Source organism: Pongo abelii, chromosome 1, assembly GCF_028885655.2.
Source record: "Pongo abelii isolate AG06213 chromosome 1, NHGRI_mPonAbe1-v2.0_pri, whole genome shotgun sequence".
In the NCBI taxonomy this organism is placed as follows: domain Eukaryota; kingdom Metazoa; phylum Chordata; class Mammalia; order Primates; family Hominidae; genus Pongo; species Pongo abelii.
Window position 1 is genome coordinate 89,556,761 of NC_071985.2, and position 24,722 is coordinate 89,581,482.

Genomic DNA, 24,722 nt, shown 5'->3' on the forward strand with positions numbered 1-24,722 from the left:
GTAGTGGCAGAGCTGAGCCAAAGGGTTTCTGAGTCTCCATTGCACCTCCTCATACTCCACCTCTTATATTCTGGGATTACAGAAATTCACTCATAAACTGGAGAAGCATCCTTTAATATTGATGGCTAAAATGACATTGATAACCCAGGCTGGGACATCGCTCCCAAGGGAAACACTGCCTCCTGGTGGCCAGTAATAAAAGACTTTCTGATAAAAATGGCTTCAAAAAAAAAGAAAAAAAAAATTGAGCACCATCTTCAGTTTGGTGGCTGAGTAGTGGGGCAAAGAAAATCTGATTATAAGAGTGGTTGATATCTGCCAGTTCTCTAGTTTTAGCCACATTGAACTCCAATGAGAGGAATTTCTATCAGTGCAAGAAAGAGCTCCCCTCAAACTATGGTGTTGGGTGAGAATGAGAGTCCTCCTCTGGAGCATCTTAAAAGGAGAATGATTACCTGATTTAGAGGACACCTGGTTCTGGTCCAGGAAAGGAGGGCAAGTTGCCAAAGGGAGACATTGAGGTGTTGAGGAAAGAGCCCTGGAGAGTCTTGGGTTTGAATTCTGCTTCTACTGTGTACGCACTGCCTGACTTGGGCTATTTATCCTTTTGGAGACTCATTTGTGGCATGGGGCAAATTATGATCATTCCTATTTTATAGGAGTGTTAAAAGAATTAGAGAAGAGGCCAGGTGCGGTGGCTCACGCCTGTAATCCCAACACTTTGGGAGGCCGAGGTGGGCGGATCACGAGGTCAGGGGTTTGAGACCAGCCTGGCCCACATGGTGAAACCCTGTCTCTAAAAATACAAAAATTAGCTGGGCATGATGGCAGGCACCTGTAATCCCAGCTACTCAGGAGGCTGAGGCAGGAGAATTGCTTGAACCCAGGAGGCAGAGGTTGCAGTGAGCCGAGATCGAGACATTTCACTCCAGCCCAGGCAACAGAGCGAAACTCTGTCTCAAAAACAAACAAACAAACAAAAAACAGTTAGAGGAGAATACATGTATAAGATAAATGCTCAACAAATAGAAGCTTTCATTAATGACAGAGCGAGACAAGCACTCAGGTTGTCTGACCTCCTGGCTAGTCCAGGGCTCTTTTCACTAACACTTGAAGCGTCCATCTGGGCAGGGTTGAGGAGGAGGAATGGAAGAGATAACCTTCATAGGGTTGTGCTGGATCTGTGCTTCTGAAATGATTTTATTTCTCTTCTCACTAGTCTTCTGCTCCCACGTCACAAGAACCTGCATATACATTATATTCATTAATTCAGCCTTCCAGGAAGGTGAGCCTCTTCCCATGGTGGTGGTGGTGGGGTGTTGATGTAGATGTGTATTTTGCATGTGTTTGCAGACAGTGTGTGTGCACATCCTGGCAAGTTCTTTATTGTGTGTATCTGAGTAGCTTCTGTTAAATGACTGTATTTAAATGTCAATGGGCCAATGAGAAATGCCTTACTGGTTCTGTCTGGAGAAAAATAACAGCTTCTAGACTAAGAGAAGAGTAGATTAGATGAGTTTTTGGGAGTTTCTGTGGGAGGTAAAGGACAATCAGAGACAGAAAGGAGGTACTTTGCACAGAGACTACGGGGTACTTAGTAGGCCAGCTGAGGCTATGGTGAGAGATACTGGAGGGGTTTGCAAGGCAGGGCATATTGCCTGGAGCTGGAGGAGTAGACTGGATCTAGAGAGACACAATCTTGACCTTCAGAGACCAGAGAAAGGTCCTGGCCAGTCAGTCACCTGCTGGTGGAGGCCTCCGGACTGAGGCAACCCATCCTTGTGCACTGAAATCCTTCTCCAAGCTGAGCTCATAGCTCTCTTTTATACTTGGAAACAGAGTTGGGTATCCTGGTACACATGGTCATTGTTTTTCTCTTGTATGGAAGGGGATGGGAAGAGTGGTGTTCCCAAGGCTGGAGCCACAGTATGAAGCCAGAAAGCCTTAACATGGTAGTATGGGAATTTGGGAGTCCACACAACTGTGGAAGTCCATGCAGGTCAGGGATCACAGGTTTGAAGGGGTTTAGGACAGATTTTCAGACTTCTCATTCAACCTCCTTCCAATAAGCCATTCAACCTACTTGGATCCCATCATAAGAGAGATTTATTTTTAATTGTATGCTACAATATAAGGCCATATAGATGTTCACAGGCACCATGTTCACATGCTTTGGTGTATGTAAACTCTATATGCTACTTAACGTGCCTCTGAACTCTAGTGTCCTTGGGTTGGCAATTATTTATATGCCTGGATTGTTTACAGTAAGGGTGTGTGTATGCCATGCGTTGAAGAGATACATGGTTTGGGGCAGTATTTGCATTAGGATTGCCTGAGGGATATGTGTGTATGTGTATGTGTATGTGTATGTGTATGTGTGTGTGCTCTGGGAATGTGTATATACATATATATACACACGTATATATATACACGTGTATATAAACATATATACACGTACACATATACACACGTATATATACACGTGTCGTGTATATATACACACGTATATATATACGTGTATATATATACGTGTATATGTGTGTGCTCTGGGAATGTGTATATATGTATATATACATGTATATACATATATACATATATACGTATATACATATATACATATATACGTATATACACGTATATATATACGTATATACACACATATATATACGTATATACACATATATATATACACGTATATATGCACACGTATATACATATATACGTATACACATATACGTGTATATATACACGTATATATACGTGGGTATATATATGTGTGTATATATACACACACACACATATATGTGTATGGGTTTTAGGTGTATGTGGGTATGGAAGAGTAAATTCTGATTTTGGTTCAGAAATATCACATTATAGGCAAATACTGTATATATTGTGTCTTCCCTGGAGACCATAAACACCACTGTTTGCTCCTAGGGTGACAGATTCTATTCATTTTCTGGCTGAGAGTGCCTCAGAATTTTTCTGGGCCCTGAGTCTCTTTTGGGACCTCTCACATCACTTGGGAGTGGGAGAGCACTTATCTCGAAATTAAGCATTCTTTACCTTCTGAATTTCTAGTCTGGATCCAGGAAGAGGAACCACAGTCCTTCCTTCAATAGCACTATCTATGAAGTGGTAAGATTCTGGAACTCCTCAATGGGTTTACTGTCTGTGGTGTAGCCCTGAAATCTAGCCATGAAAGGGTACACTTAGGAAAAGGTCATTCACACAGTCTCAGAGTTGTAGGGAATTTAAGAGATCTTCTAATGCAAGTCTTTGTTTTAGAGATGAAGACACTGAAGGCCAAGGAGAGTGAAGGTCTGACCCAAGATCATATTGCGTGTTTAGATATGATACTTACTGGGCAGCTTGGGTTCTAAATCAGGGCCGTCCCCGAGCTAGTTCCCAGGCTGTGGGCCACAAACTGGACATCTCTCCTTTCCAAGAGTGTTTGGAGGAGGAGTCAGAGAGGGGAAGATAAAGGACTTTAAATGATTTTCTAAAATTAGCAAGTCTTTGGGAGCCATTCCAGGACATAGGTGAGCTTAATCTTCTGCAGGGGTCAACACTATTCAGAGATGACCACTGAACCTGGTGGTTGAACTGATTCCCATCAGAGCATTTAGGGACTGGAAAGGAGGGACTCAATATTTCTTGGGGGTTTATTATGGATAAGATAGCCTGCCAGTGTCTTCACATGGATTATTTTATTTAATCCTCACAGAATGCTGCAAGATAGGTATAATTATACTTTCCATTTATACTCAGAGAAATTAAGGCATGGAGAGCATCCCCCAACCTCCCCCCCACTCATTAGCCTCATACTACACCTGAGCCTCCCCACCTGTGGTCCAATAAAGATGCTGCCATTGGTCACAAGGGAGGGGTGGGTGGCTGCCTGCTGGAATTCCTGGCACTTCAGCTATCACCCAACATTAAAGCCAACTGGACATCTTAGGGTCATAGAGGGCACTGTGTAGACCCAGGTAGCTTGTGAGGTCATGAAAAAGCATACGTGGTTAAGAGAGTACTGGAATTGGACCCAGAAGAACTAGATTCAAGTCCCTCCTGCACTTCACACTAGTCGTGGATCCTGAGTAATTTGTTTTATCACTCTGAGTTTCATTTTTTAAATCTGTAAAATGGGGATGGCAAGTCATACCTCACAAGATTGTGATAAGGACCTCCCAGTGGAAGGGTCTGAAGTTTCTCCTTTTCTTTTGCAGATTGGAAAGAGTCAACCTAAAGCCCAGAACCCTGCTCGATTGAGCCGCAAAGAGCTGGAGAACTTTGATGTTTATTCCTAGTTGCTGCAGCAATTCTCACCTTTCTTGCACATAAGCATCTGCTTTGGGAATCGGCACAGTGGATGATGGCACAGGAGTCTCTATAGAACAGTTCCTAGTCTGGAGAGGATATGGAAATTTGTTCTTGTTCTGTTTTTTGTTTTGAAAATGATGTCTAACAACCATGAAAAGAGCAAGGCTGTTAAATAATATATTCTAATTTACAGATCAGACATGAATGGGTGGAGGAGTTAGGTTGTTCACAAAAGGCCACATTCCAAGTATTTGTAATCTAGAAAGTGTTATGTAAGTGATGTTATTAGCATCGAGATTCCCTTCACCTGATTTTCAAGCTGTCACTTGTTTCCTTTTCTCCCCTATCTGGGTTGACTGCATTTCTAGACTCTCCCCGGCCCAGGCCCGTCTTCCAAAGCAAGAGGAAGGAATGATAATGGTGGCTCAGGGGAAGAAGAAACAGCCCTCCTCTGAAAGCCTGGACTGTCTGGCTGTGAACTGGCTGGCAGGTTCTGCATGGGGGTGGGGGCCAGGTCCTGGGCTTTACTCAATTGCAGAGAAAAAACTTTCCCCCTACACCTCACAACTTTACCTGTGGCCAGTTGGCCACCAGGGCGAGTGGGCTGAAGGGAGAGTAGAGGGTGCAAAGCAAGCCTATCTCTGAGTAGAAAAATCACCCAGAGCACATGCTGACCTGATAACTGGGTGTTGAGACCAGCTTTGTCCATGGTATGATGTTTGATTTATGAAGACACATTGTTAGAAATCCATTTGGCTTCTTCATAGAAGTGGCTTCCCAGAGGAAGAGATCTCTCAGAAACCATGTTCTATTTAAGTTCTGAGTCCTGATGAGTGTTCCCCAGGATGCACATTGAAGGGAGGGCTCAGGCAGCTGAGGGCTGAGAATGAGGCAGTTGGAATCTAGACACTATGCTGGGTTCCCTGAGTCATCAGGCCAGACATTTCAACAAGGCTGTGGGGAGCAGGGCTGCGACTCTGGCTGAGCCCAGGAAAGCGACAAGGGTGAACTGGGAGAGGACTTACTCAGAGATCCCAACAGATGATACTGCACAAAGCCTGGTTCTTCAATTGTCCTACCCTGTATCTAACATAGGAGTTTCATATAAAACTGTGATATCATGCAGATGCAGTCTGAATTCCTTGCCTGAATTAAATTTATGTATCCTCTCCATACCCTGCATTTTTATTCTCTATAGCAGCCAAAGGGCACTTGTTGGCCATCCACAAACACATGTCTGTTTGAATACTGCTGTAGAGGGTCTCACTTCCTGGTGAGCTGGCAGTGTCCTTCAGCCTTGTTCACACTGGGACAGCAGAGAACCAGACACTAGGGGCTATTCCGTCTTGTGAAGGAGAGCCAAGACACGCACTTGGTCACACCCTGCAGGATTGCTTTCCCCTGAGACTGTGCTGCTGGCCAGGCTGGCTTCCTCCTGGAGAGAAGTGTGAACAGACCACATCTTAAAGCAAGTGAGAAGCTTAAAAACCAGGGAAATATATTCAGAAAGAGCCTGGGGGTCCAAGGCAGGTACTGGGAGTTGAGCTGCAGAGTCAAGGAGTTTAGTGAGTAGAGGCAGCAGGAAATGACGGGGTTCAGAAACAGTCCAGATGAACACCAGGGACTCTGACCATTGACTGCTGCTGGCCTTTCATGTGTCCTGCATAGATCTTGAACTGGCCAGATTTATTTAAGGAGCAGAAGAGACCCTATGGGGTCAGGGCTTTTGAAGATGCTGTATTCTAGAAAGAAAGATGTACAACATCATGTTACGTGTCTGATTGTTGAGCTTCCATGACAATGCCTCACAAAGATAATTATCCATGCAACAAGCCAGTCAATGAACAAGCAGTAATTAAGCTCCTGCTGTGTATGAAGCACTGCCTGAACTCCTGGGAGTACCCACTGCAGGTGACAGAAGCCATACTGAGTTCAGGCTCATGTGCAGGAGAGCATGACAGAGGCAGCACACAATTAAAGGACCTAGATGGGCTGCAAGGTGATGGTAACAGAAAGGTACACTAGAGTACCATGAATATAAGTCAAGTATAGTGCATCTTACAGGCAGAGGAGAGGGCTGTGGCCACAGTCTTGGAGAGAGATACTGTGGGTATTCTGTGTCCAGACTGGACAATAAGGAGGGAAGTTCTTTTGGGTAAATATGGGAGGCTTATTTGAAACAGGCATTTTAAGCACCTTTACAAAATAACAAAAGAGTAATACACACATATGGTTTTAAAAAAATCCAGCAGTACAAAAAATTGTGCAGTAAAAAATGTCTCTTTCCCAACTTGAGATTCCCAGTTCCTCCCCAGAGGCAGCCAGTAATGTTTTTTGTATTTCTTTCCATAGCTTTTCCATGCCTATGTAAGCATGTAGACTTACATTCTTTCTTTCTTTCTCTCTTTCTTTCTTTCTTTCTTTTCTTTCTTTCTTTTTCTTTCTTTCTTTCTTTCTTTCTTTCTTTCTTTCTTTCTCTTTCTTTCTTTCTTTCTTTCTTTCTTTCTTTCTTTCTTTTTCTTCTTTCCTTCCTTCCTTCCTTCCTTTCTCTTTCTTTTTTCTTTTTTTTCTTGAGATAAACTCTCGCTCTGTTGCTAAGGGTGGAATGCAGTGGCGCGATCTCTGCTTACTGCAACTTCCGCCTCCTGGGTTCAAGTGATTCTCCTGCCTCAGCCTCCCAAGTAGCCGAGATTACAGGCACACACCACCATGCCCAGCTAATTGTTTTTTTGTATTTTTATTAGAGATGGGGTTTCACTATGTTGACCAGGCTGGTCTTGAACTCCTGACCTCAAGTGATCTGCCCACCTCGGCCTCCCAAAGTGCTGGGGTTACAGGCATGAGCCACCGTGCCTGGCCAACATACATTTTTTTGTAAATCCAACTGGTAGCATACAATACACATGGTCCTGAACTTTGTTTTTTCCACTCCGTAATGTATCTTACAGCCCATTCCATATTAGCACCTATTAGTCCTTGCTTGCTTTCCAAGTGGCAGGGTTTGCCGTTGCATGGGTATATAATCATATATGTAACTGGATTCTCACTGAATGAATGGACATTTAGGTTATTTCCTGCCTTTTATTTTAAATAACACTGCAGTGAGCATGATATTATGTACATCTTGTGTCATGTGTGACAATTCTCTTGGGTTCATTTCAGCAGTGTTGAGAAGGTGGTGTAAAGGACAGCTGGTCCAGGCCCCTCAGCAACATTTGACCAGTCTTGGTAGAATTTTGAGGAGGAAACGCTATAAGTGTGCGAGGTGACAAATGGGGCAAAGACATCTGAAGCCCATAGGCTCCAAGAAGGAGCCTGTGTCTGAACTATTAATGGGTTTGGGAGGCCTTGAGGGTGTGAAGGAGGGGGAGGGGCCACACCCAGGCATCTCTGAGGCACTGAAGGAAATTCTGAGGTGCTTCTGTCTGCGAGCCCAGGCCCCACGAGGTCCAGCTAACTTTCCAACCCCACGGTCCCAGGAGAGAGGCAGCAGCTGCTTTTCCTTTCAGGTGAAATTTTCATAGGTAGGACTTTCAGGAATCTGAAGATCATTCTGTTGTGGTGGCGGCACCACCTGTGAGCCAAAAATCCACAAAAGAATATGGTTAATAAAGCCTTGGAAGAGTGAGGCTGATGAAAGAGGAAGGCAAGGCCAGGCTATGACCGGTCCATCCTACAGAAGTAGAGTGATATGTGCTGGCCCAGGGATGGCACAATCAACCAGACTGATACCAAGCATTTATGGAGGCTCCTAATAGGAAAGGCTGTGGGCTGGACTCTCTGCAAGGCCAATACAAGACAGTTTAGTGCAGCAAATCCAGGGGATAAAAAAATGACAATGAAGTGGCTTGCCCTCAAGAAGCTACTGTCAAATGATTCCAATCTCTGCCCTAGCTGGAGAAACAAAACAAACATTTATATGAAGATAATTTAGATGGCAGAGGTTAAGTTCCAAAGTAATGGTCCAGACCATTAGTCCCCAAGCTGTTCCAAGGGTTCTTAGGCTGCCCTGTCTGAGAGTGTTCAGGGAAGGCTCTAAAGAGCAGATAAACTCTGCGCTGACCCAGAGGAGCGGGAGGTTGGGTACCAGCAACAGCTTGGGGATAGCATAAACCTTTGAGATGTTGTACAGAGAGGTATATCAGAAATAAGAACTAAAGTAGGTTTGAGAATTTCCGGAACAAGTAGGCAATAATGGCCTTCAGAGATCCAAAACCAGAATTCCTGGTCCTGACAATTCTGAAGACAAAGGATATAGTTGTCAAGAGTTTGGCTCAGGAAATGCAATGATTTCCACTTACACTGTAGGTGAGGTGGTTTCAGGGGTCTCAGTCTCCAGGGTAGTGTGGGTGCCTTGCAGGACTGACCAGACATGTGGTGGTCATTCTGAAACTCAGAGCAGGGACTGACGTTCATGACTTTAAGTTTGACCGGTATTGACCCAGACACAAAGGGCTAGGCCGGAGTAGAAAGCAGCTCTGGGAATGCAGTGAACAGCACAGATTTGGCCTTAGGTTCCAAGGCAAAGTCTCTAGCTGGCTAAGCATTAGACTACTGTCTAGAAGTCAGGATAAGATGGATAATGGTTGAACCAAACCACACATCCCAACAAGTGTTTACTGAGCAAATTCTATCCATCTTTTAAGGCCCAACCCAAATTCCTTTTTCATGAAGTGTTTCCTCTTTACCACAGTGCAGTGATATCCCCCCAGTTCAGCGTCTGAAAAACCCTTAGGAACTGTGCATACAATTTATTAAGTAGTCAAGTAACCTTAACCCATTTATGCAGGAGGTTGCAATTTTTTGAATTTATGCATGAGTGAAAAATCAGACCTTGGTGATGATCTTGAGCAGTAGAATATAAATAACTCCTACATGCTTAGTGTTCCAATAATGGAACAGCAGGCATAAGTGCAACATATGTTTGAACTGCATGGCTACTTACATGTGGATTTTTTTTTCAATAAACATCACACTGAGTGTGCCTGCCTCTCTTGCCTCCCCTTTTACCTCCTCTACCTCTTTTACCTCTACCACTCTTGAGAGAGCAAGACCAACCCTTCCTCTTCCTCCTCAGCCTACTCAATGTGAAGGTGAGGATGAAGACCTTTACAATGATCCAATTCCACTTAATGAATAGTAAACGTTTTATCTTCCTTATGATTTTCTTAATAATTTCTTTTCTCTAGCTCACTTTATTGTAAGAATACAGTGTATAATACACACAACATGCAAAATACATGTTAATCGAATGTTTATGTTTTTGGTAAGGCTTCTGGTCAACAGTAGGCTATTAGCAGTTAAGTTCTGGAGAGTCAAAGTTATAGAATGATTTTTGATTGCGTGGAGTGGGGTGGGTGAGATGGAGTTTCGATCTTGTTGTCCAGGCTGGAGTGCAATGGTGTGATCTCCGCTCACTGCAAGCTCCACCTCCTGGGTTCAAGCAATTCTCCTGCCTCAGCCTCCTGAGTAGCTGGGATTACAGGTGCCTGCCACCACACTCAGATAATTTTTATATTTTTAGTAGAGATGGAGTTTCACCATGTTGGCCAGGCTGGTCTTGAACTCCTGACCTCAGGTGATCCACCTGCCTCGGCCTCCCAAAGTGCTGGGATTACAGGCATGAGCCACCACGCCCAGCCGAGAGTTTTTTAAAAAATATTTTTTTGAATATTTATAGGGAGGGAATTTGGGGGAGATTTGAAAGCAAAAGTATGAATGGACCCGATGTTTTCAGGAAAGTGAAAATGGAGTGGACAGTCAGATCAAGGTGAATTATTTAAGATTACTCAGGATGATATTAAAACGCCTCATGGTTCTTAATATTGGAACTTCCAACTACTATCTTTGTGACCTTAGGCAAAATTAACTTCCTTGAATCTCAGTTTCTTCGGCTATAAAATGTGGATGACAACACTTTTCTAGAAGTATTACAAAGATCAGAGAAGAATGTGTATCAAGGTATTGTATTTGCAATACATATAAAAGCAAGTTAGTTATTATTATCATTATGATTATTTAATGATAAATTCTACCTGTAAGGGATTTTTTTTTTTTAAAGACATGGTCTCACTCTGTCACCCAGACTAGATTTCAGTGGCATGATCTTGGCTCACTGCAGCCTCGAACTCCCCGGCTCAAGTGGTCCTCCCACTTCCGTGTCCTAAGTAGCCGGGACTACAGGTGTGTACCACCACAGGCCTGGGTAATCTTTTTTGAACTTTTTATAAAGACAGGGTTTCACCATGTTGCCCAGGCTGGGATTTTTTTTTTCTTTTTTTTTGAGACGGAGTCTCGCTCTGTTGCCCAGGCTGGAGTGCAGTGGGACGATCTTGGCTCACTGCAAGCTCTGCCTCCCAGGTTCATGCCTCTGCCTCCCGGGTTCACGCCATTCTCCTGCCTCAGCCTCCGAGTAGTTGGGACTACAGGTGCCTGCCACCACGCCTGGCTAATTTTTTTGTATTTTTAGTAGAGACGGAGTTTCACCATGTTAGCCAGGATGGTCTCCATCTCCTGACTTTGTGATCCACCCGCCTTGGCCTCCCAAAGTGCTGGGATTACAGGTGTGAGCCACCGCGCCCGGCCGGGATTTTTTTAAACACTAGAATAAAACTAACATACTGTAGGTGGTGGCATATTTTCCAAAAATTCTTGTTGTTAAACTGTTAGCTAATTTTCAATGGTTTTGAGAAGTTGCCATTTAGGTAGATTAGGATTAGGGTTAGAGATAGATTTAGAAAACTATAAAGACCCTACCTTGTTTGAGTTTATAAGCTGTCATTCAGGTCAGTGTTAAAAATAACCAACATGAGATATTATTAAATCAATTAGAAATGTTCAGCCTTTGGTCACACAGATGTCAGGAATATTTGTTTATGCATCTCTGTTGACCATGGAATGTATCTGAGGGGTGCATAGTGGGTAGAATTTAAGATCCTTAGCCATGGGAATCTAGGATTTTCAGTTCAAAGGGTCTAAGGAATAGTTCCTAACTCTGTGGGCCTTGGGATACAGAGAATGTTGTTCTCACCATCTGAGGTTTCCGTATGGAGCAGTAGATTGTGGCTGAGCTCTCTTCCTTCTGAGAAACTGGGGTCTTTCCCTGTAACAGACCAACAGCAGATGAGCCCTAGTGACCACATGAGAGCTTTTCAGTTTTACCCTCAACCCTTGAGGAGAGGGGATACCCCCCGGCTTCCCATCTCACACACAGGGTGGGAGCTGCCTTAGTGCAGTGGGGATGGTGCCTGTGGTTCTCCAACACCTTCCTTATTAGTGGCCCAAGAATGAGAGCTGAGGGACAAGTCCCTCATTCCACAGGATCCCAAGGTTTGGTAAACATGGACACAGCCAGGAGTCCCTGCCTGTATGCCCCAGTCCTGTTTTCAGGCCCCAGCCCCCAGTTTGGAGGAACTAGTCATCCAGGATCTCAGATGCCGCTAGACATGGGAGGAAGAGGAAGGTGTATTGATCAGAAGGGCTCACCTGTAAGTTGACCACTTGTGCATACACGGTGTTCTCTCCAACCACAGACTCAACTTCTGTGACATATGGAGTGACGGGATCATAGTCTGCTTGGCCCTCAGGGGCTGGGTGATGTCCAGTGCCCTCCTGAGTGACCTGGTCATACACCTCGTCTCTTCCACTGATGGGCTTGTGCACCTCGGGCCTGTCCTCATCCTCCTCAGTTGTGATGTTGCTGTCAGAGCTGCTGTCTGAGGTGGGCGTAGGCTGTTGCCTGGCAGGCCTGAGGGGAGTATCCAGCTTCTCATACCCTTGGGAGAGCACAGAGTATAGCGTGTGGCCAGTTGTGGGTTCTGGAACACATTGTGCAGGGCTGATAAAAGTATGCCAACCCCACCTCTCTCTTGCTTTGCTGCAAGGCCCTGGCCTGCTCTGATGCCTGCATTAGATGAGGCCTAGAGAACCAAAGGAGATTGTTTTTTCCTGTCTTCCCTCAGGAGGTCCATTCCACTCTCCCTTCCTCCTTCCTTTCAAGCATTCATTTATTCATTCATTTTATAAATATTAAATATGACATGTGATAGACTTTAGCAACTCTCTGGCCCTGTGGGATAAACCATGCCAAGCATCATTACAGGTACTCTGGGGAAACACAAAGGTAAACTAGACCTGGTCCTGGAGGAGCACCCCGTCTAGCTGGGGAGTCAGGTGCATGTGTAAATCAGTAACGTAAGGCCAGCTTTGCCAAGTATCCTATGGAACGTATGAGGAAAGTGCAGAGTTGAGAGGAGATGACTCTGGTTAGAGAAACAGAGAGGAACTCATGAAAGTGGCAGAATTGAGGTGGGTCTTGAACAGGGATTTAATATTTCGATAAGTGGAAGGGTATTCTAGGTGAAGGAGGGAGCAGCATGATTAGAGGCAGGGGTAAAGCCCAGAGCAGTCTCCTTTTCCAAAAGGATGATATTAAAAATACTTAACAATTGCAATGGTCAGGGCTTAGGCAATCAGCATGGGCACCTGTGAACACTGGCATGGTGGACACGCTGTGAGGGCCGGTGTGGCCCACTGGGTGGATATGCTGTGAACGCTGTCATGGCACACTGGGTGGATGTCAACTCTGCCTGTGGGGCACATGAAGTAGCCCATTTTGATACAGCAGTTAAGAAGAAATTACTTAGGCAGATAGTAACGGTATGGGAGTCCTTGGTCAGGCTTTTCTTTTTATTGAAAAGCAGTCCCAAATCATTTTCTAACAAAAAGCAGCCTGCAAGCTGGGAGCTTGCATGGGTGAACACCAGAAGGGACTAAGGACTAGACATTTTCAAAATGGCGGCTCCATCTTCCCTTCCCTGCCAGCCACGTGTATTGAAAGGAGCAGATAAGATGATGCCGGTAAACTGGAAAATCCATTTGCATAAGAAGATTAGGGTGGGGCAACCAGCCTTCCCCAGGCACTACGTAAACGTCATACCTTATGGAACCAGTCTGTGAGCCCCAGGTAAATCAGACATCGCCTCCTCAGACTGGACTATAGAACTCAGCGCATTCACCAGCAACCGGTCCCCACCCCTCTGAGACCCCTTTCTCTATGGAGGAAACTGTTTCTCTTTTTCTTTTCTTCTACTTGTTAAACCTCCGCTCCTAAACTCCTTGTGTGTGTCTGTGTCCTAAACTTTCCTGGCAGGTGAGGACAAACCCAGGGTTTATATCTCAGACAACATAGCCCCTTCAATTTGACCTGATCCTCATATATAGTAAGTGCCTACTGTGTGCAGGCACAGTTCTAAATGCTTTTCATGAATAGGTTTATTTAGTCTGCATAAAACCCCATGAAGCGTAGACAATAACTATCCGTATTTATTTTTTGTAGATGAGGAAACCCGGGCACGTAAAGATTAAGTATTTGCCCGAGTAAGTGGTAGGGCCAGGATTTGAACATAAGTAGTCTTGTCCCTGATGCTCTTAACCGCTGCTCAATCCTGCCCTCTCCCGGCTGGCCCCTCTTTGTCTTTCGCTCAATACTGAGTGAAAATAGGTAGATACCTTCATTTTGGAAGGTAAGGAAACTGAGGCTTAGGGATTCATAAGGAGGAGAGCTAGGGTTTGAGCACAGGATTATCCTATCAGAACCCATACACTTGACCACTTGGTTATATTGCCTTTTGAACAGACAAAGGCCATTAGGGGCTATTGAGGGTTTTAGAGAAGTCAGAGTTGAGCTTGGCAAAGTGATGAGAGGGAATAGTCTGTAAAGAAACTATTAGCATATTTTAGGAAAAAAGTAACAAGGAATGAGAATGTCTGTTAATAAGGACTGGTAAAGTAAATTAGTTAAACAAATGTGTAGAATGGAATAAATGGGAATCAGTTTTAATCTACAAATGTTAATATTGCTGGGATGTACTGTTAAGATCAAAAAACAAGGTTTAGAAAAGTGTTACAGATTGCTCCCATATGTGAAGTTAAAGGAGCACCCTCCCCACACAAATAAGTATGAAACCTGCAAATGCATTAAAAGTTTCTGAAAGGATTCAGGTCTGTAGAAATCTCAGCAGTGGTTGTCTCTTGGGGGAGAGACTTAGAACCTGGAGATTGGAATTTTGAAAGAGAGCTACTTTTAACTGTATGCCATGTGAATATATGTCTTTTTTTTTTTTTTTTTTTTTTTGAGCAAAGTTTCACTATTTTTGCCAAGGTTGGAGTGCAATGGTGCAGTCTCAGCTCACTGCAACCTCCACCTTCCGGGTGATTATCCTGCCTCAGCCTCCAAAGTAGCTGGGATTACAGGTGTGTGCCACCATGCCTGGCTAATTTTTATATTTTTAGTAGAGACAGGGTTTCACCATGTTGGCCAGGCTGGTCTTGAACTCCTGACCTCAGGTGATCTACCTGCCTCAGCCTCCCAAAGTATTGGGATTACAGGCGTGAGCCACTGTGCCCAGTCTGACTTTTGAATTAAAAAAAAAAAACTATTCAATTAAACAACAAATTGGTGACAACATGAACTAAGGCAGTGGCAGTGGATCTAGGGAAGAGGAGACCTTGGAGAGGTTAAAGAAGCAGGCCTTGGAGGTTCAAGAAGGGTTCTGGGGGAGAGAGAAGAGGTAGGGAGGAGGTGGCGGCCCCAACATCTCTTTACCCTCTGCCCAAGGAAGGAGGGTTCAGGCTGGGGGACACTAGGGCTCTGTCCTGCCAGTAGTGAGGAGGGAGCCGATGGGGAGCTTCATAGTCCAGCATAATTCCCTTCCTTGCCCCCTGTCTCTTGGTTATGCGTTTCCATCAGAAAAGCCCATATCGTCACATGCTTCCTGCCCAGTCCTGCCTCTGATTCCATCTCCATGGGGAATCCCCGCCATGAAGAGTGACATACAGTTTTTTTTTTTTTTTTTTTTTTTAAAAGCAGGATTTTGTTAGAGTGAGCATGGGTTGGGGATTCCTTAGCACTCCAGAGCTCCAGAGTTTAAGGTGAAAATTTAGGACACTGTGGCATGGGAGTGGGGGAGTAAGGGCAGGCATCTCAGGTCCCCACACTAAAACCTGTCAGAGCAGTTCCATTTCCCACAATGCTCTTAGGTAATAGGTGTTGTACAGTCTCCTGGGGTTTAATTTTAATTAAGTTTTAAATTTTTTTCTACCACAGATTTACTGTTCCACCTGGCCTTTGTTTCTCTGTTCTCAGAATGGAGACAATAACTCCATCCTCATTGTAGGCCACATTCAAATGGTGACGGTTAACCCTAGAGACCTTAGGGGACAGACTGCCTCTCCTAGCTCTGGTGACCATCTCTAAGGAGTCTGTCTTGGCTTTTGTTTCTATGCTACCTTCCTTTTCAAACTTCAGTGGGCATATAAATCACTTATGGATCTTGTTAAAATACAGGTTTGGAATCAGTATTCTGGGATGATGCCCAAGATTCTCTCCCTCCCTCCCTTCCTTCTTTCCTTCCTTCCTTCCTCCCTTTTTCTCTTTGTTTTTTTTTTTTTTTTGAGACAGTCTTGCCCTTTGCCCAGACTGTAGTGCAGTGGCATGATCTCGGCTGACTGCAACCTCCACCTCCCAGGTTAAATAGATTCTCATGCGTCAGCCTCCCGAGTAGCTGGGATTACATGCGTGCACCACCATGCCCAGCTAATTTTTTCTATTTTTAGTAGAAACAGGGTTTCACTTTGTTGGCCAGGCTGGTCTTGAACTCCTGGCCTCTAGTGATCTACCTGCCTCAGCCTCCCAAAGTGCTGGGATTACAGGTGTGAGCCATGATGCCTGGTCAGATTTTGCATTTCTAACAAGCTTCCTGGGTGATGCCCACATTGCTGGCCAGCAGACCACACTTTGAGCAGCAAGACTTTAGAACTTCCATTTGGACCAGAAACCCCATAGCCTGTGTCATGGGTGATGTTACCTGGTGTATCCGCTGGGGCCTCAGCTTGGCTGGAACAGAAGGCTGGGATTGAACCTGAGAAACCAAGTTAGACAAGGTTTATCAAGAGGGCTGTGAGGTGAGAGGTGTCTTTCATTCTGTGAGAGTCAAATGAGAAGGGGAGAGACTTCTGGGACATAGAGAGGGAAGAGGCTTCAGGAAGGAGGATGAACCCTGATGAGAAGCCAGGACCGTAGGAAGGGGTGGCCAGAGTCTAGGGCTACTTTCTGCAGAAGTCGAGGCTCTGGAGCTTCCTGCCATCCCTCAGAAGGGAGAGCTCCTCTGCCATAGCCACTGATCAGAGTAGTTTGCCGCAATTCAGTAATTATTCCAGGGACCTCATGTGTTCTACCCATTCTGCTCTTTTTGGCAACTACTTCATTTCCACTCCAATACTGGGATTCCAGAGGAGCTGTCAATCATAATAGTGTATCTTCTTAGCTATAGAAACTGGTCCAAGCAGCAGCCACATGACCTTAACTTGGGCCAATCAGAGCTATTTCTGACATTCTTTAAATTGGAGTTAGAGGGAAGCACATTTTCTTCCCTGTCTGGTGTCAGAGCTATTAGTATGTGTGGGTCTGGAGCTGCCAGCTGTTGTGTTGTGGTACACTCCTCCCCTCGCTCCCACCCCTCCCCTCAGCTGGCTGTAGTAGGAGAGTTAAGCTGACTCAAAATACACAGTAGAGATGAAAGGTGGAGAGCTCTGGTGCCTTTGAGTCTCTGGTGACATTTCTCCATTATGCCAGCTCTATCCCTGCCTTCCCCACAGATTGATTATTTAAGTGAAAAAATAATAAATCACTCTCCCTGCCCCCACATGCCTTTTTTTTTTTTTTTTTTTTTTTGTCTAAGCTAGTTTGAACTGGGCTTCAATTATTTGTAAGTAAAGAGTCCCAACTGACACCCCTACCCCATTGCTCTGAGGATAAATAAAATGCTGGCAGGGAGGGGTAGCACGGGATTGTGTGAGGGCAGAGAAGCCTCCACAAGTCCCAGAGAAATGGCCTAGCGCTGGCGGACAACATTGATCTCGGAAACTCACACTGTCCTTTTTGCTTCCAAATGCACCAGCTGAAGATCCCAATGCACAGAAGGCAAACCATCAGGAACAACCCAATCCAAAGTTTCGTGTTTCTCTCAGGTCCTTTGAAGAGGAAATGAGTGATGTTAATACAAATAATGACAAGACACACTGGAGCAAACAATGGACAGAACATGATGGCCATCCTACCTGCCCCTTAAAATCCATGACATTGCAGAAAGTCTTTCTTTTCATTCATTTTACAACCATTTTTCGAGCAAGCATTACTCTAGGCAAGAGGTTATAGCAGTACCTGAGGCAGACAGTCCCTGGGTAGAGAGGTTTACGGCTTGCCCAGTGTCACAGAGTTTCAAGTGTCTGACCTGAGGTTCGAGTGCAGATCCTACAGCGCCCTTAATCGCCACGTTACACTGCCCCTCTGTAAATGATATGAGGGGAGTTCCAGATTCCTGTTAAGCTGGACTTTAGATCTGTCTGTCAGACACAACCTGACCCGACATTGTCGGATCCTGGGTAGACCGTACCTTTTTTCTGCTTCCTTCTACGGAAGAGCAGAAGATAGAGCTCAGGGTTCGAAACCAGCTTTTATGGTGTGACCTTGGATAAGTCCCTTATCTTTTCTGAGCCTCAGTTTCTTTATCCATATAAAGGGGAAAAATGAGAATATCTACTCTGTAGGATTGTTGTGAAGATTGTGCAAAAATGCCTGAAGGCCTAGAATAGTGCTTGGCATTTAGTAAGGGCCACTGGGGCTTCTTTTCTAGCTCCCACTCACACAGCCTTTGTTCCTTTCTGGTCCACATCCCTTTCCATATCAGCTTCCTATCAGCTTTTCTCGACAAGCCTCTAACTCTGTGCTGTTCAATATGGTAGCCACAAGCTATGCATAAGCCCTTGAAGTGTGGCTAGTATTACTGAGACATCAAATTGCTTCTTTTATTTAGTTTTAGTTTAAATTTAAAAATGGCTACTCAATTCCTTCTTGAAAAACTGGTAAGTATGCTTGGAATAACTTGGGTGCATAAATCTATTTTTTCAACTAAATTTTACAAAGTCTGAATATACATTAAAGACTTTCAGTGAAAATTTAGCATTGGAATCGAGACGTGCTGTAAGTATAAAATACATACTGGCTCTCAAAGACTTAGTACAAAATAAAATGTAGTGTCTAATGAATTTTTTTTGTATTGAATACACATTGAAATAATGATATTTTGGATATATCCAGTTAAATAAAACATATTATTAAAATAACTTTATCTATTTCTTCTTGCTTTTTCTAATGTGGCTATTAGAACATTAAAATCACATGCGTGACTCTTATATATCTGTGGAAGCATGCCACTCTAAAGGGCTCTCACCCACAGCCTCTCACTGCACTTCATAAATAATCAGTCAGGATGCAAACTCTTGGAGGCCCCAAGGCCTTGTGACCTGAGTAAATAGAGATGGAGAGAAACCTGAACAGATGCTCTCAGAAAGAAACTGGTGGGAACTGTTGCTGACAGGGTTGCTGGCTGTGCATGTGAGGTTGGGATGATTTTCACTACTTCTCCATGAGACATTGAGGTGTGATCCCCCTTGGGACACAACAGCTTCCTTCTGCAGCGGGGTCCATGTGTACGTGACGGTGTTTCCCCCATCCTCCACGGAGCAGGTCAGGCTGATCCTGCAGATGCCATCCTCACTGTGCCTGAGGCTCCACGTGATTTTGGGCTTCCTCAGCCTCCCTGTGAGGAGAGAGGCAGACTCCATGTGGAATCAGGCCTGCCACCTGAGCAGTCACCTGTCTTCATTCATTGAAAATATATTCATGAAGCTGAGTGTTGATACTGCCGGCAAACTGCCTCCAGGAGCCACAGGAATTTTGGAGTATACCTGGCATTTTCCTCACTACTTGTGACATCTCAGACACACCTCTTTGCCTCTTGATGCTCAGGTGAGAAACAAGGGAAATGATGAAAAGTGAAGAAAGAAAGATACAGCCTCATTCTATACAGTTAGTTACAACTGTGAAAGCAAGCAAACCAATCAACACAGATGAGCGCAACACTTCCATGTGCTGTGAAGACCCTTCAAGGCTTGCCTTTGAGGCTGATTTGTTTACGTATGTGAGTTAAGGGATGCAGAGAGGTGAGTGCTGTACCTGACACAGAGTAAATGCTCAATTAATGTTAGCAACTTTAAAAGAAACAATAAGACTGACTCTATTTGTTTCCTGTTTATTCTTATTTTTACTTAACCTTGTGGGTTCCTTTATATTTGAGGCACTGTGGGCAATAGGCATGGACTTGGCTGACTTGCTGCATATTTTAACAAAACCATGATGGTCACTCTTCACAGATACCTAGACACTGACAAACTCAGGCAGGGGGTTTGCTGACCATGTCTGAATGGCACAAGTGAAGGAACCGGTAAACTTAAACCATGCAAATTGCCAAGCCAAGCTCCTGTGAGGCCCAGCGCTGTGGAGGTAGAATGCAAATTCTGTTCCTCATGCCCAGGGGAACTGAGTGGTTCACCTTCTTGGAGGCCACAGTGCCTTTGGACACCAAGGGCTTCTCCTCAGTCTTCTCTGATTTCACCCCAGCCAACTCTGGCCTTATTCAAAATGATAATAGTTTATAAAAATGCAGGTTGGGGCCAGGTGCCATGGCTCATGCCTGTAATCCCAGCACTTTGGGAGGCTGAGGCAGCGGATCACCTGAGGTCAGGAGTTCGAGACTTGCCTGGCCAACATGGCAAAACCCTATCTCTACTAAAAGTACAAAAATTAGCTGGGTATGGTGGAGTGTGCCTGTAGTCCCAGCTACTTGAGAGGCTGAGGCAGGAGAATCCCTTGAACCCGGTAGTCAGAGGTTGCAGTGAGCTGAGATCGTGCCACTGTACTCCAGCCTGGGTGACAGAGCATGACTCCATCTCAAAAATTTAAAAATGCAGGTTGGTGAGTTCCTAGTCCCTTTGTTTTTTTTTTTTTTTTTTTTAGATGGAGTCTCGCTCTTTCTTTCAGGCTGGAGTGAAGTGGCACGATCTCGGCTTACTGAAACCTCCACCCCTTGGGGTTCGAGCAATTTTCCTGCCTCAGCCTCCGGAGTAGCTGGGATTACAGGTACCCACCACCACACCCAGCTAATTTTTGTGTTTTTAATAGAAACGGGGTTTCACCGTGTTGGCCAGGCTGGTCTCAAATTCCTGACCTCAGGTGATCCACCTGCCTCAGCCTCCCAAAGTACTGGGATTACAGGTGTGAGCCACTGCGCCGGGCCTCCTAGTCCATTCTGACACTCAATGCAGAAGGACCGGGGCAAGCACCTAAAGTTGGGTGGTGGAAGCCTAACTGGCAGCCTAGAGCCAGGGGCACTTTGGCAGGTAGACTTGTCCAGCAGCTAGTCATGAGTTTTCCTCCTGTGAATCAACTGGTGTGAACTGAGCAGCTGTCCTAGTGGTCTGAGGCATTTCAGTATGAGGGAAGACCCTTGGAGAAGCGGCAGGTGGAGAAGGCAGCAGAGGAGAAAGCTTTCAGAGAAGGAATCTGGTGATGGGTTCTCTGCCCAGAGACTTACGGTAGATGAGCAGGGTGACATGTGTCATGCTGGTGACTCTGGAGGCCTCCGAGCACACGTAGGCATGGTAGGGGCCGGCATCCTCTATCTTCAGCTGGCCGATCTTCAGGGAGCAGTCCTGGCTGGAGACCCACACCCTGTTCTTGTAAGGATCCCTGGATTTAATGAGTGGATCTGCCATTGCTGCTTCTTCCCTCTCTTTGCTGATAATGGATGTGTTAAACAACCAGACAACCTTTTCTGTGTCCTGGCAGGCTGGCAGTGCCAGTGGCAGGGTGACTGGCTCTCCCAGGACCCCTACCACAGTCTCCCCCGTTGTTTCTCCTCTGGAGGCTCCTGGATCTGGGGTCACAGATGAGACATTGCAGCTTCAGTCACTGTCCTACTCCCTTGGCCCGCAGGCATCCTAAAGGGGACTGAGGGGACTGAAGTCCCTCCTCCTCTTCCTCTTCCTCCTGGCCTCCTCCTCTGAGGGGCATGCCTGCTACTTCCCCATGACCACCTGTTCCACTGGCCTCTGCCCACTGAATACTTGGACTCTCATGTCCCCTCTCTGCCCTTCTGAGAGTACCCGGAAACACCTCCACCCAAGCAAAGACCAATCCGGACTCCTGTATCCATATTGTCTTCTCCTCCCTTGCTCTAACCTTAGAATATCACAGTGTTCTGGGCTTTCCCAAGTCCTGCCAGCCTCTCTCAGGCCCCTGAGAGTAGAGAATAAGGGGTTTTTGGGCCTATCCTCTTGCTTCCCCACCCGCTGTGTGTCCGACCAGGATCCTAGGGTTTAGACTCTACAGCTGCTCATATTGTTTCTGGAATTCCCTCAAGGGCCAAACTGGAGCCAGGTACCTGTACAGAACTGCCCAACGTGGACAGGGAGGGAGCTGCTCTGGCTGATGGGGTTCTGGGCTGTGCAGGTGTATGGCAGGTCTGGGTCACAGGGCTTTCGGGAGATGGTAAGAATGGAAGCTCCATTGGACTCAGAAGCATGGGGGTCCCTTGGGGTCCAGCTGTACAGAACACTTTTCTCTGCCCCCTTCACGGAGCACATTAGAGTGATGTTACAGGAGAAGTTCTCAGACACCTTCACAGACTTCATGGTGACTTGGGGCTCCTGCAGCTGCTCTGCAGGGACAACAGCATGGGAAGATGCTCAGATCCTTTTGCCAGCAGGAAAGCGTTGAGAGAAGGGAGTGATAATAGGGGAGTTGGGGGCAGCAGAGAGAGGCCAGCATTACCTGTCACAGGAACATCTTCTCTGCAGGCTGGGTTGACAGCCTCTCCTCTGTGCTCCCATAACATCCTCTACAGGTGTTATCACCATGACTCAGCATGACTAATAGTCTAATTACTTCTCTTTCTCCCCGACCAGTATAAGAACTCCTTGACGACAGGGCTGATTCCTGTGTCTGAACATCTAACACCCAGCCTGCCTTATGAAAAACACTCATGAATGTTCAATGAATAAATAGGTGAATGGCCCAGCCCCAAACACTATGGAGTGGGGAACTCTGCCTCTAGAATTTGAGTTGCCCGTGTCTTTGGTCTGAATTTAGGATACATTGTGCTTCTAGATCTTCTTCCTTGTCTTCTCCTTTCCTTTTGTTCCATCTCCACTGTTCACCATGTATGTGCACATGTGTGAATGTTTCATTAAGTTATATTGCTTTTTTGAGACAGAGTCTCACTCTGTTACCCAGGCTGGAGTGCAGTGGCATGATCACCACTCACTGCAACCTCTGCCTCCCGGGTTCAAGCGATTCTCCTGCCTCAGCCTTCTGAGTAGCTGGGATTACAGGCACACACCACCACACCCGGCTAATTTTTGTATTTTTAGTAGAGATGGAGTTTCACCGTGTTGGCCAGGCTGGTCTCGAACTCCTGACCTCAGGTGATCTGTTCGCCTTGGCCTCCCAAATTGCTGGGATTACAGGCATGAGCCACTGCACCTGGCCCAATATTTCTTCTTTTGAATAGGTAATACATTAAAAAAATGAGAAAATACAAAAGGTACATAATGAAAAAAGTAAGCTTTCTAGACTCCAGCCATTTATTTCATCTCCGCAAGAATTACTATTCCTGGAGGCAATTACTGTTATGGGTTTTTTGTTGATCTTTCCAGAGGTAGTCTAGATATAGACAGATACATGCATACTTTACACACTGTTTTGAACCTTAAAAAATTAACAATGTATCTTGGAAATTATTGTACGTCATTTGTCAACACATGTTGAGTTGATTCATTCTAATTCTATTAACTGCACAGAATTCCATTTCCTTAATAGATACAGAATACCCTACAAATCAATGAAAACGGTCAAACTATCTGATAGAAAGATGGTGTTATGAGTTAAACTGTGTCTTTGCAAAGTTTAGATGTTGAAGTCTTAACCTCTAGCACCTCAGAATGTGACCGTATTTGAAGATAGAGCTATATTTGGAGATAGAAGTAATTAAGTTAAAATAGGGCCATTAGGGTGGGCCCTAGTCCGATATGAGTGGTATCCTTATAAGAAGATGAAATTAGAGCATAGACAATACAGACAGAGGGACACCCATGTGAAGACATGGAGAGAAGGTGGCCATCTGGGAGCCAAGGAGAGAGGCCTCAGAAGAAACCAAGCCTGCAGATACCTTCATTGGCCTCCAGAATTGGGTTCTGGAGAAATGTGGAATACATTTCTGTTGTTTAAGCTAGTCAGTCTGCAGTATTTTGTTATGGCAGCCCTAGCAAACTAATACAGATTTTGATACCAGAAGTGGGATGAAGATCTAACAATCTAAAAATGTGAAGTGGCTTTGGAATGGGCTGATGGGTAGAGATTGGAAGAATTTTGAGGTGTGTGCTAGAAAAATCCTAGATTGTCTTCAAGAAACTCTGGGTAGAAATATGAATGTTAACGAGAATTTGGGTGAGCACTCAGAAAGAAAATAGGAACACTGCAGGAAAAGCTGCTATTACCTTAGAGATATACATATGTCATCATGAGCAGAATGTTGGTAAAAATATAAATATTAAATGTATTGCTGGTGAGGTCTCAGACAGAAATTAGAAATATGTTACTGGAAACTGGAGGAAAGGGTATACTTGTTATAAAGTGGTAAAGAACTTGGCCACGTTGTATTCTAGTGTTTCGTAGAAAGCAGAATGTTTAAGTGATAAATTTGAGTACTTAGCTGTGGAGATTACTAATCAAAGAGTTGAAGGCACTGCCTGGTTTCTCCTTGCTACTTATATAAAATGTGAGAGGAGAGAGAGAGAGGTTAAATAAGGAATTGTCAAGCAAGATGGAGCCAGAACTTAAAGCTTTGAAAAAATTTCAGCCTATTCATATTGTGAAAAATGAGAAAGTGTGTCTGGAGAGAACACAAAGATTGTGGCTTGGCAATGTTCGCTAAAGAGGTTATGAGATTGGACCACCTCAGCAGAAATGCTGCCACTCTGGACTGTAAGGGACAGAGACGGGACAAATGAAGGAGTGTGTCAGGCTTCTGGGATTTTATGAAACAAGTCAATACAGCTGTATAGCTGCAAATATGTATTATCCTTCAAGAAAAGGGAAGAGTGACCCCACAGGCAGTTCAGAAGTAGGCAGAGCTGCCACTGTCACCATAGGCCTAGAGGGCACAAGTCTTGGGTAGGGTGAGGTGGTTTCCTCCTTGGTTCCAGGGGGCAGAACTGCCACCCAGAGCCAAGGAGGTGGGGCTGCTACTCCAGTGGGCCCAGAGGATAGAGCACTGAGCCAAGGAGGATTATGCTTGAGCCTTAAAATCTAATGGAATTTACCCTGTTAGGTTTTGGACTTGTTTGGGACCTGTGACTTTTTTCTTCTTCCCAATGTCTCTCTTTTGGAATGGCAATGTCTATTCCATACCTGTTCCACCATTGAATTTTGGAGGCAGATA

General features: G+C 45.0%; 2 protein-coding genes across 7 annotated transcripts in view; one reads left to right on the forward strand and one right to left on the reverse strand.

Moving 5' to 3' along the window:
- Positions 1-5,496, forward strand: part of CD244 (CD244 molecule) — a 33,273-nt gene extending 27,777 nt beyond the window's left edge. Inside the window, exons 7-9 of the mRNA XM_024256883.3 lie at positions 1,220-1,285; positions 3,082-3,138; positions 4,230-5,496. Of these exons, the coding sequence (XP_024112651.2) occupies positions 1,220-1,285; positions 3,082-3,138; positions 4,230-4,310 (204 nt within the window). The 3' untranslated portion in view covers positions 4,311-5,496. The remainder of the gene's footprint in view (positions 1-1,219; positions 1,286-3,081; positions 3,139-4,229) is intronic.
- Positions 5,497-6,736: 1,240 nt separating this feature from the next.
- LY9 (lymphocyte antigen 9) overlaps positions 6,737-24,722 on the reverse strand; it is a 32,696-nt gene continuing 14,710 nt past the window's right edge. For 2 of the 6 annotated variants that reach the window (XM_003775516.5, XM_054526869.2), the window contains 8 exons: positions 21,666-21,941; positions 20,817-21,158; positions 18,714-18,983; positions 17,254-17,355; positions 16,191-16,244; positions 11,809-12,098; positions 11,354-11,425; positions 6,737-7,897 (listed from right to left, as the gene is read on the reverse strand). In XM_003775516.5, coding sequence (XP_003775564.3) covers positions 7,829-7,897; positions 11,354-11,425; positions 11,809-12,098; positions 16,191-16,244; positions 17,254-17,355; positions 18,714-18,983; positions 20,817-21,158; positions 21,666-21,941 — 1,475 coding nt within the window. In that variant the 3' untranslated portion in view covers positions 6,737-7,828. Of the gene's footprint in view, positions 7,898-11,353; positions 11,426-11,808; positions 12,141-16,190; positions 16,245-17,253; positions 17,356-18,713; positions 18,984-20,816; positions 21,159-21,665; positions 21,942-24,722 lie in introns of all 6 variants that reach the window. The other 4 variants (XM_063727084.1, XM_063727080.1, XM_002809910.6 and 1 more) reach the window with 3 other exon arrangements.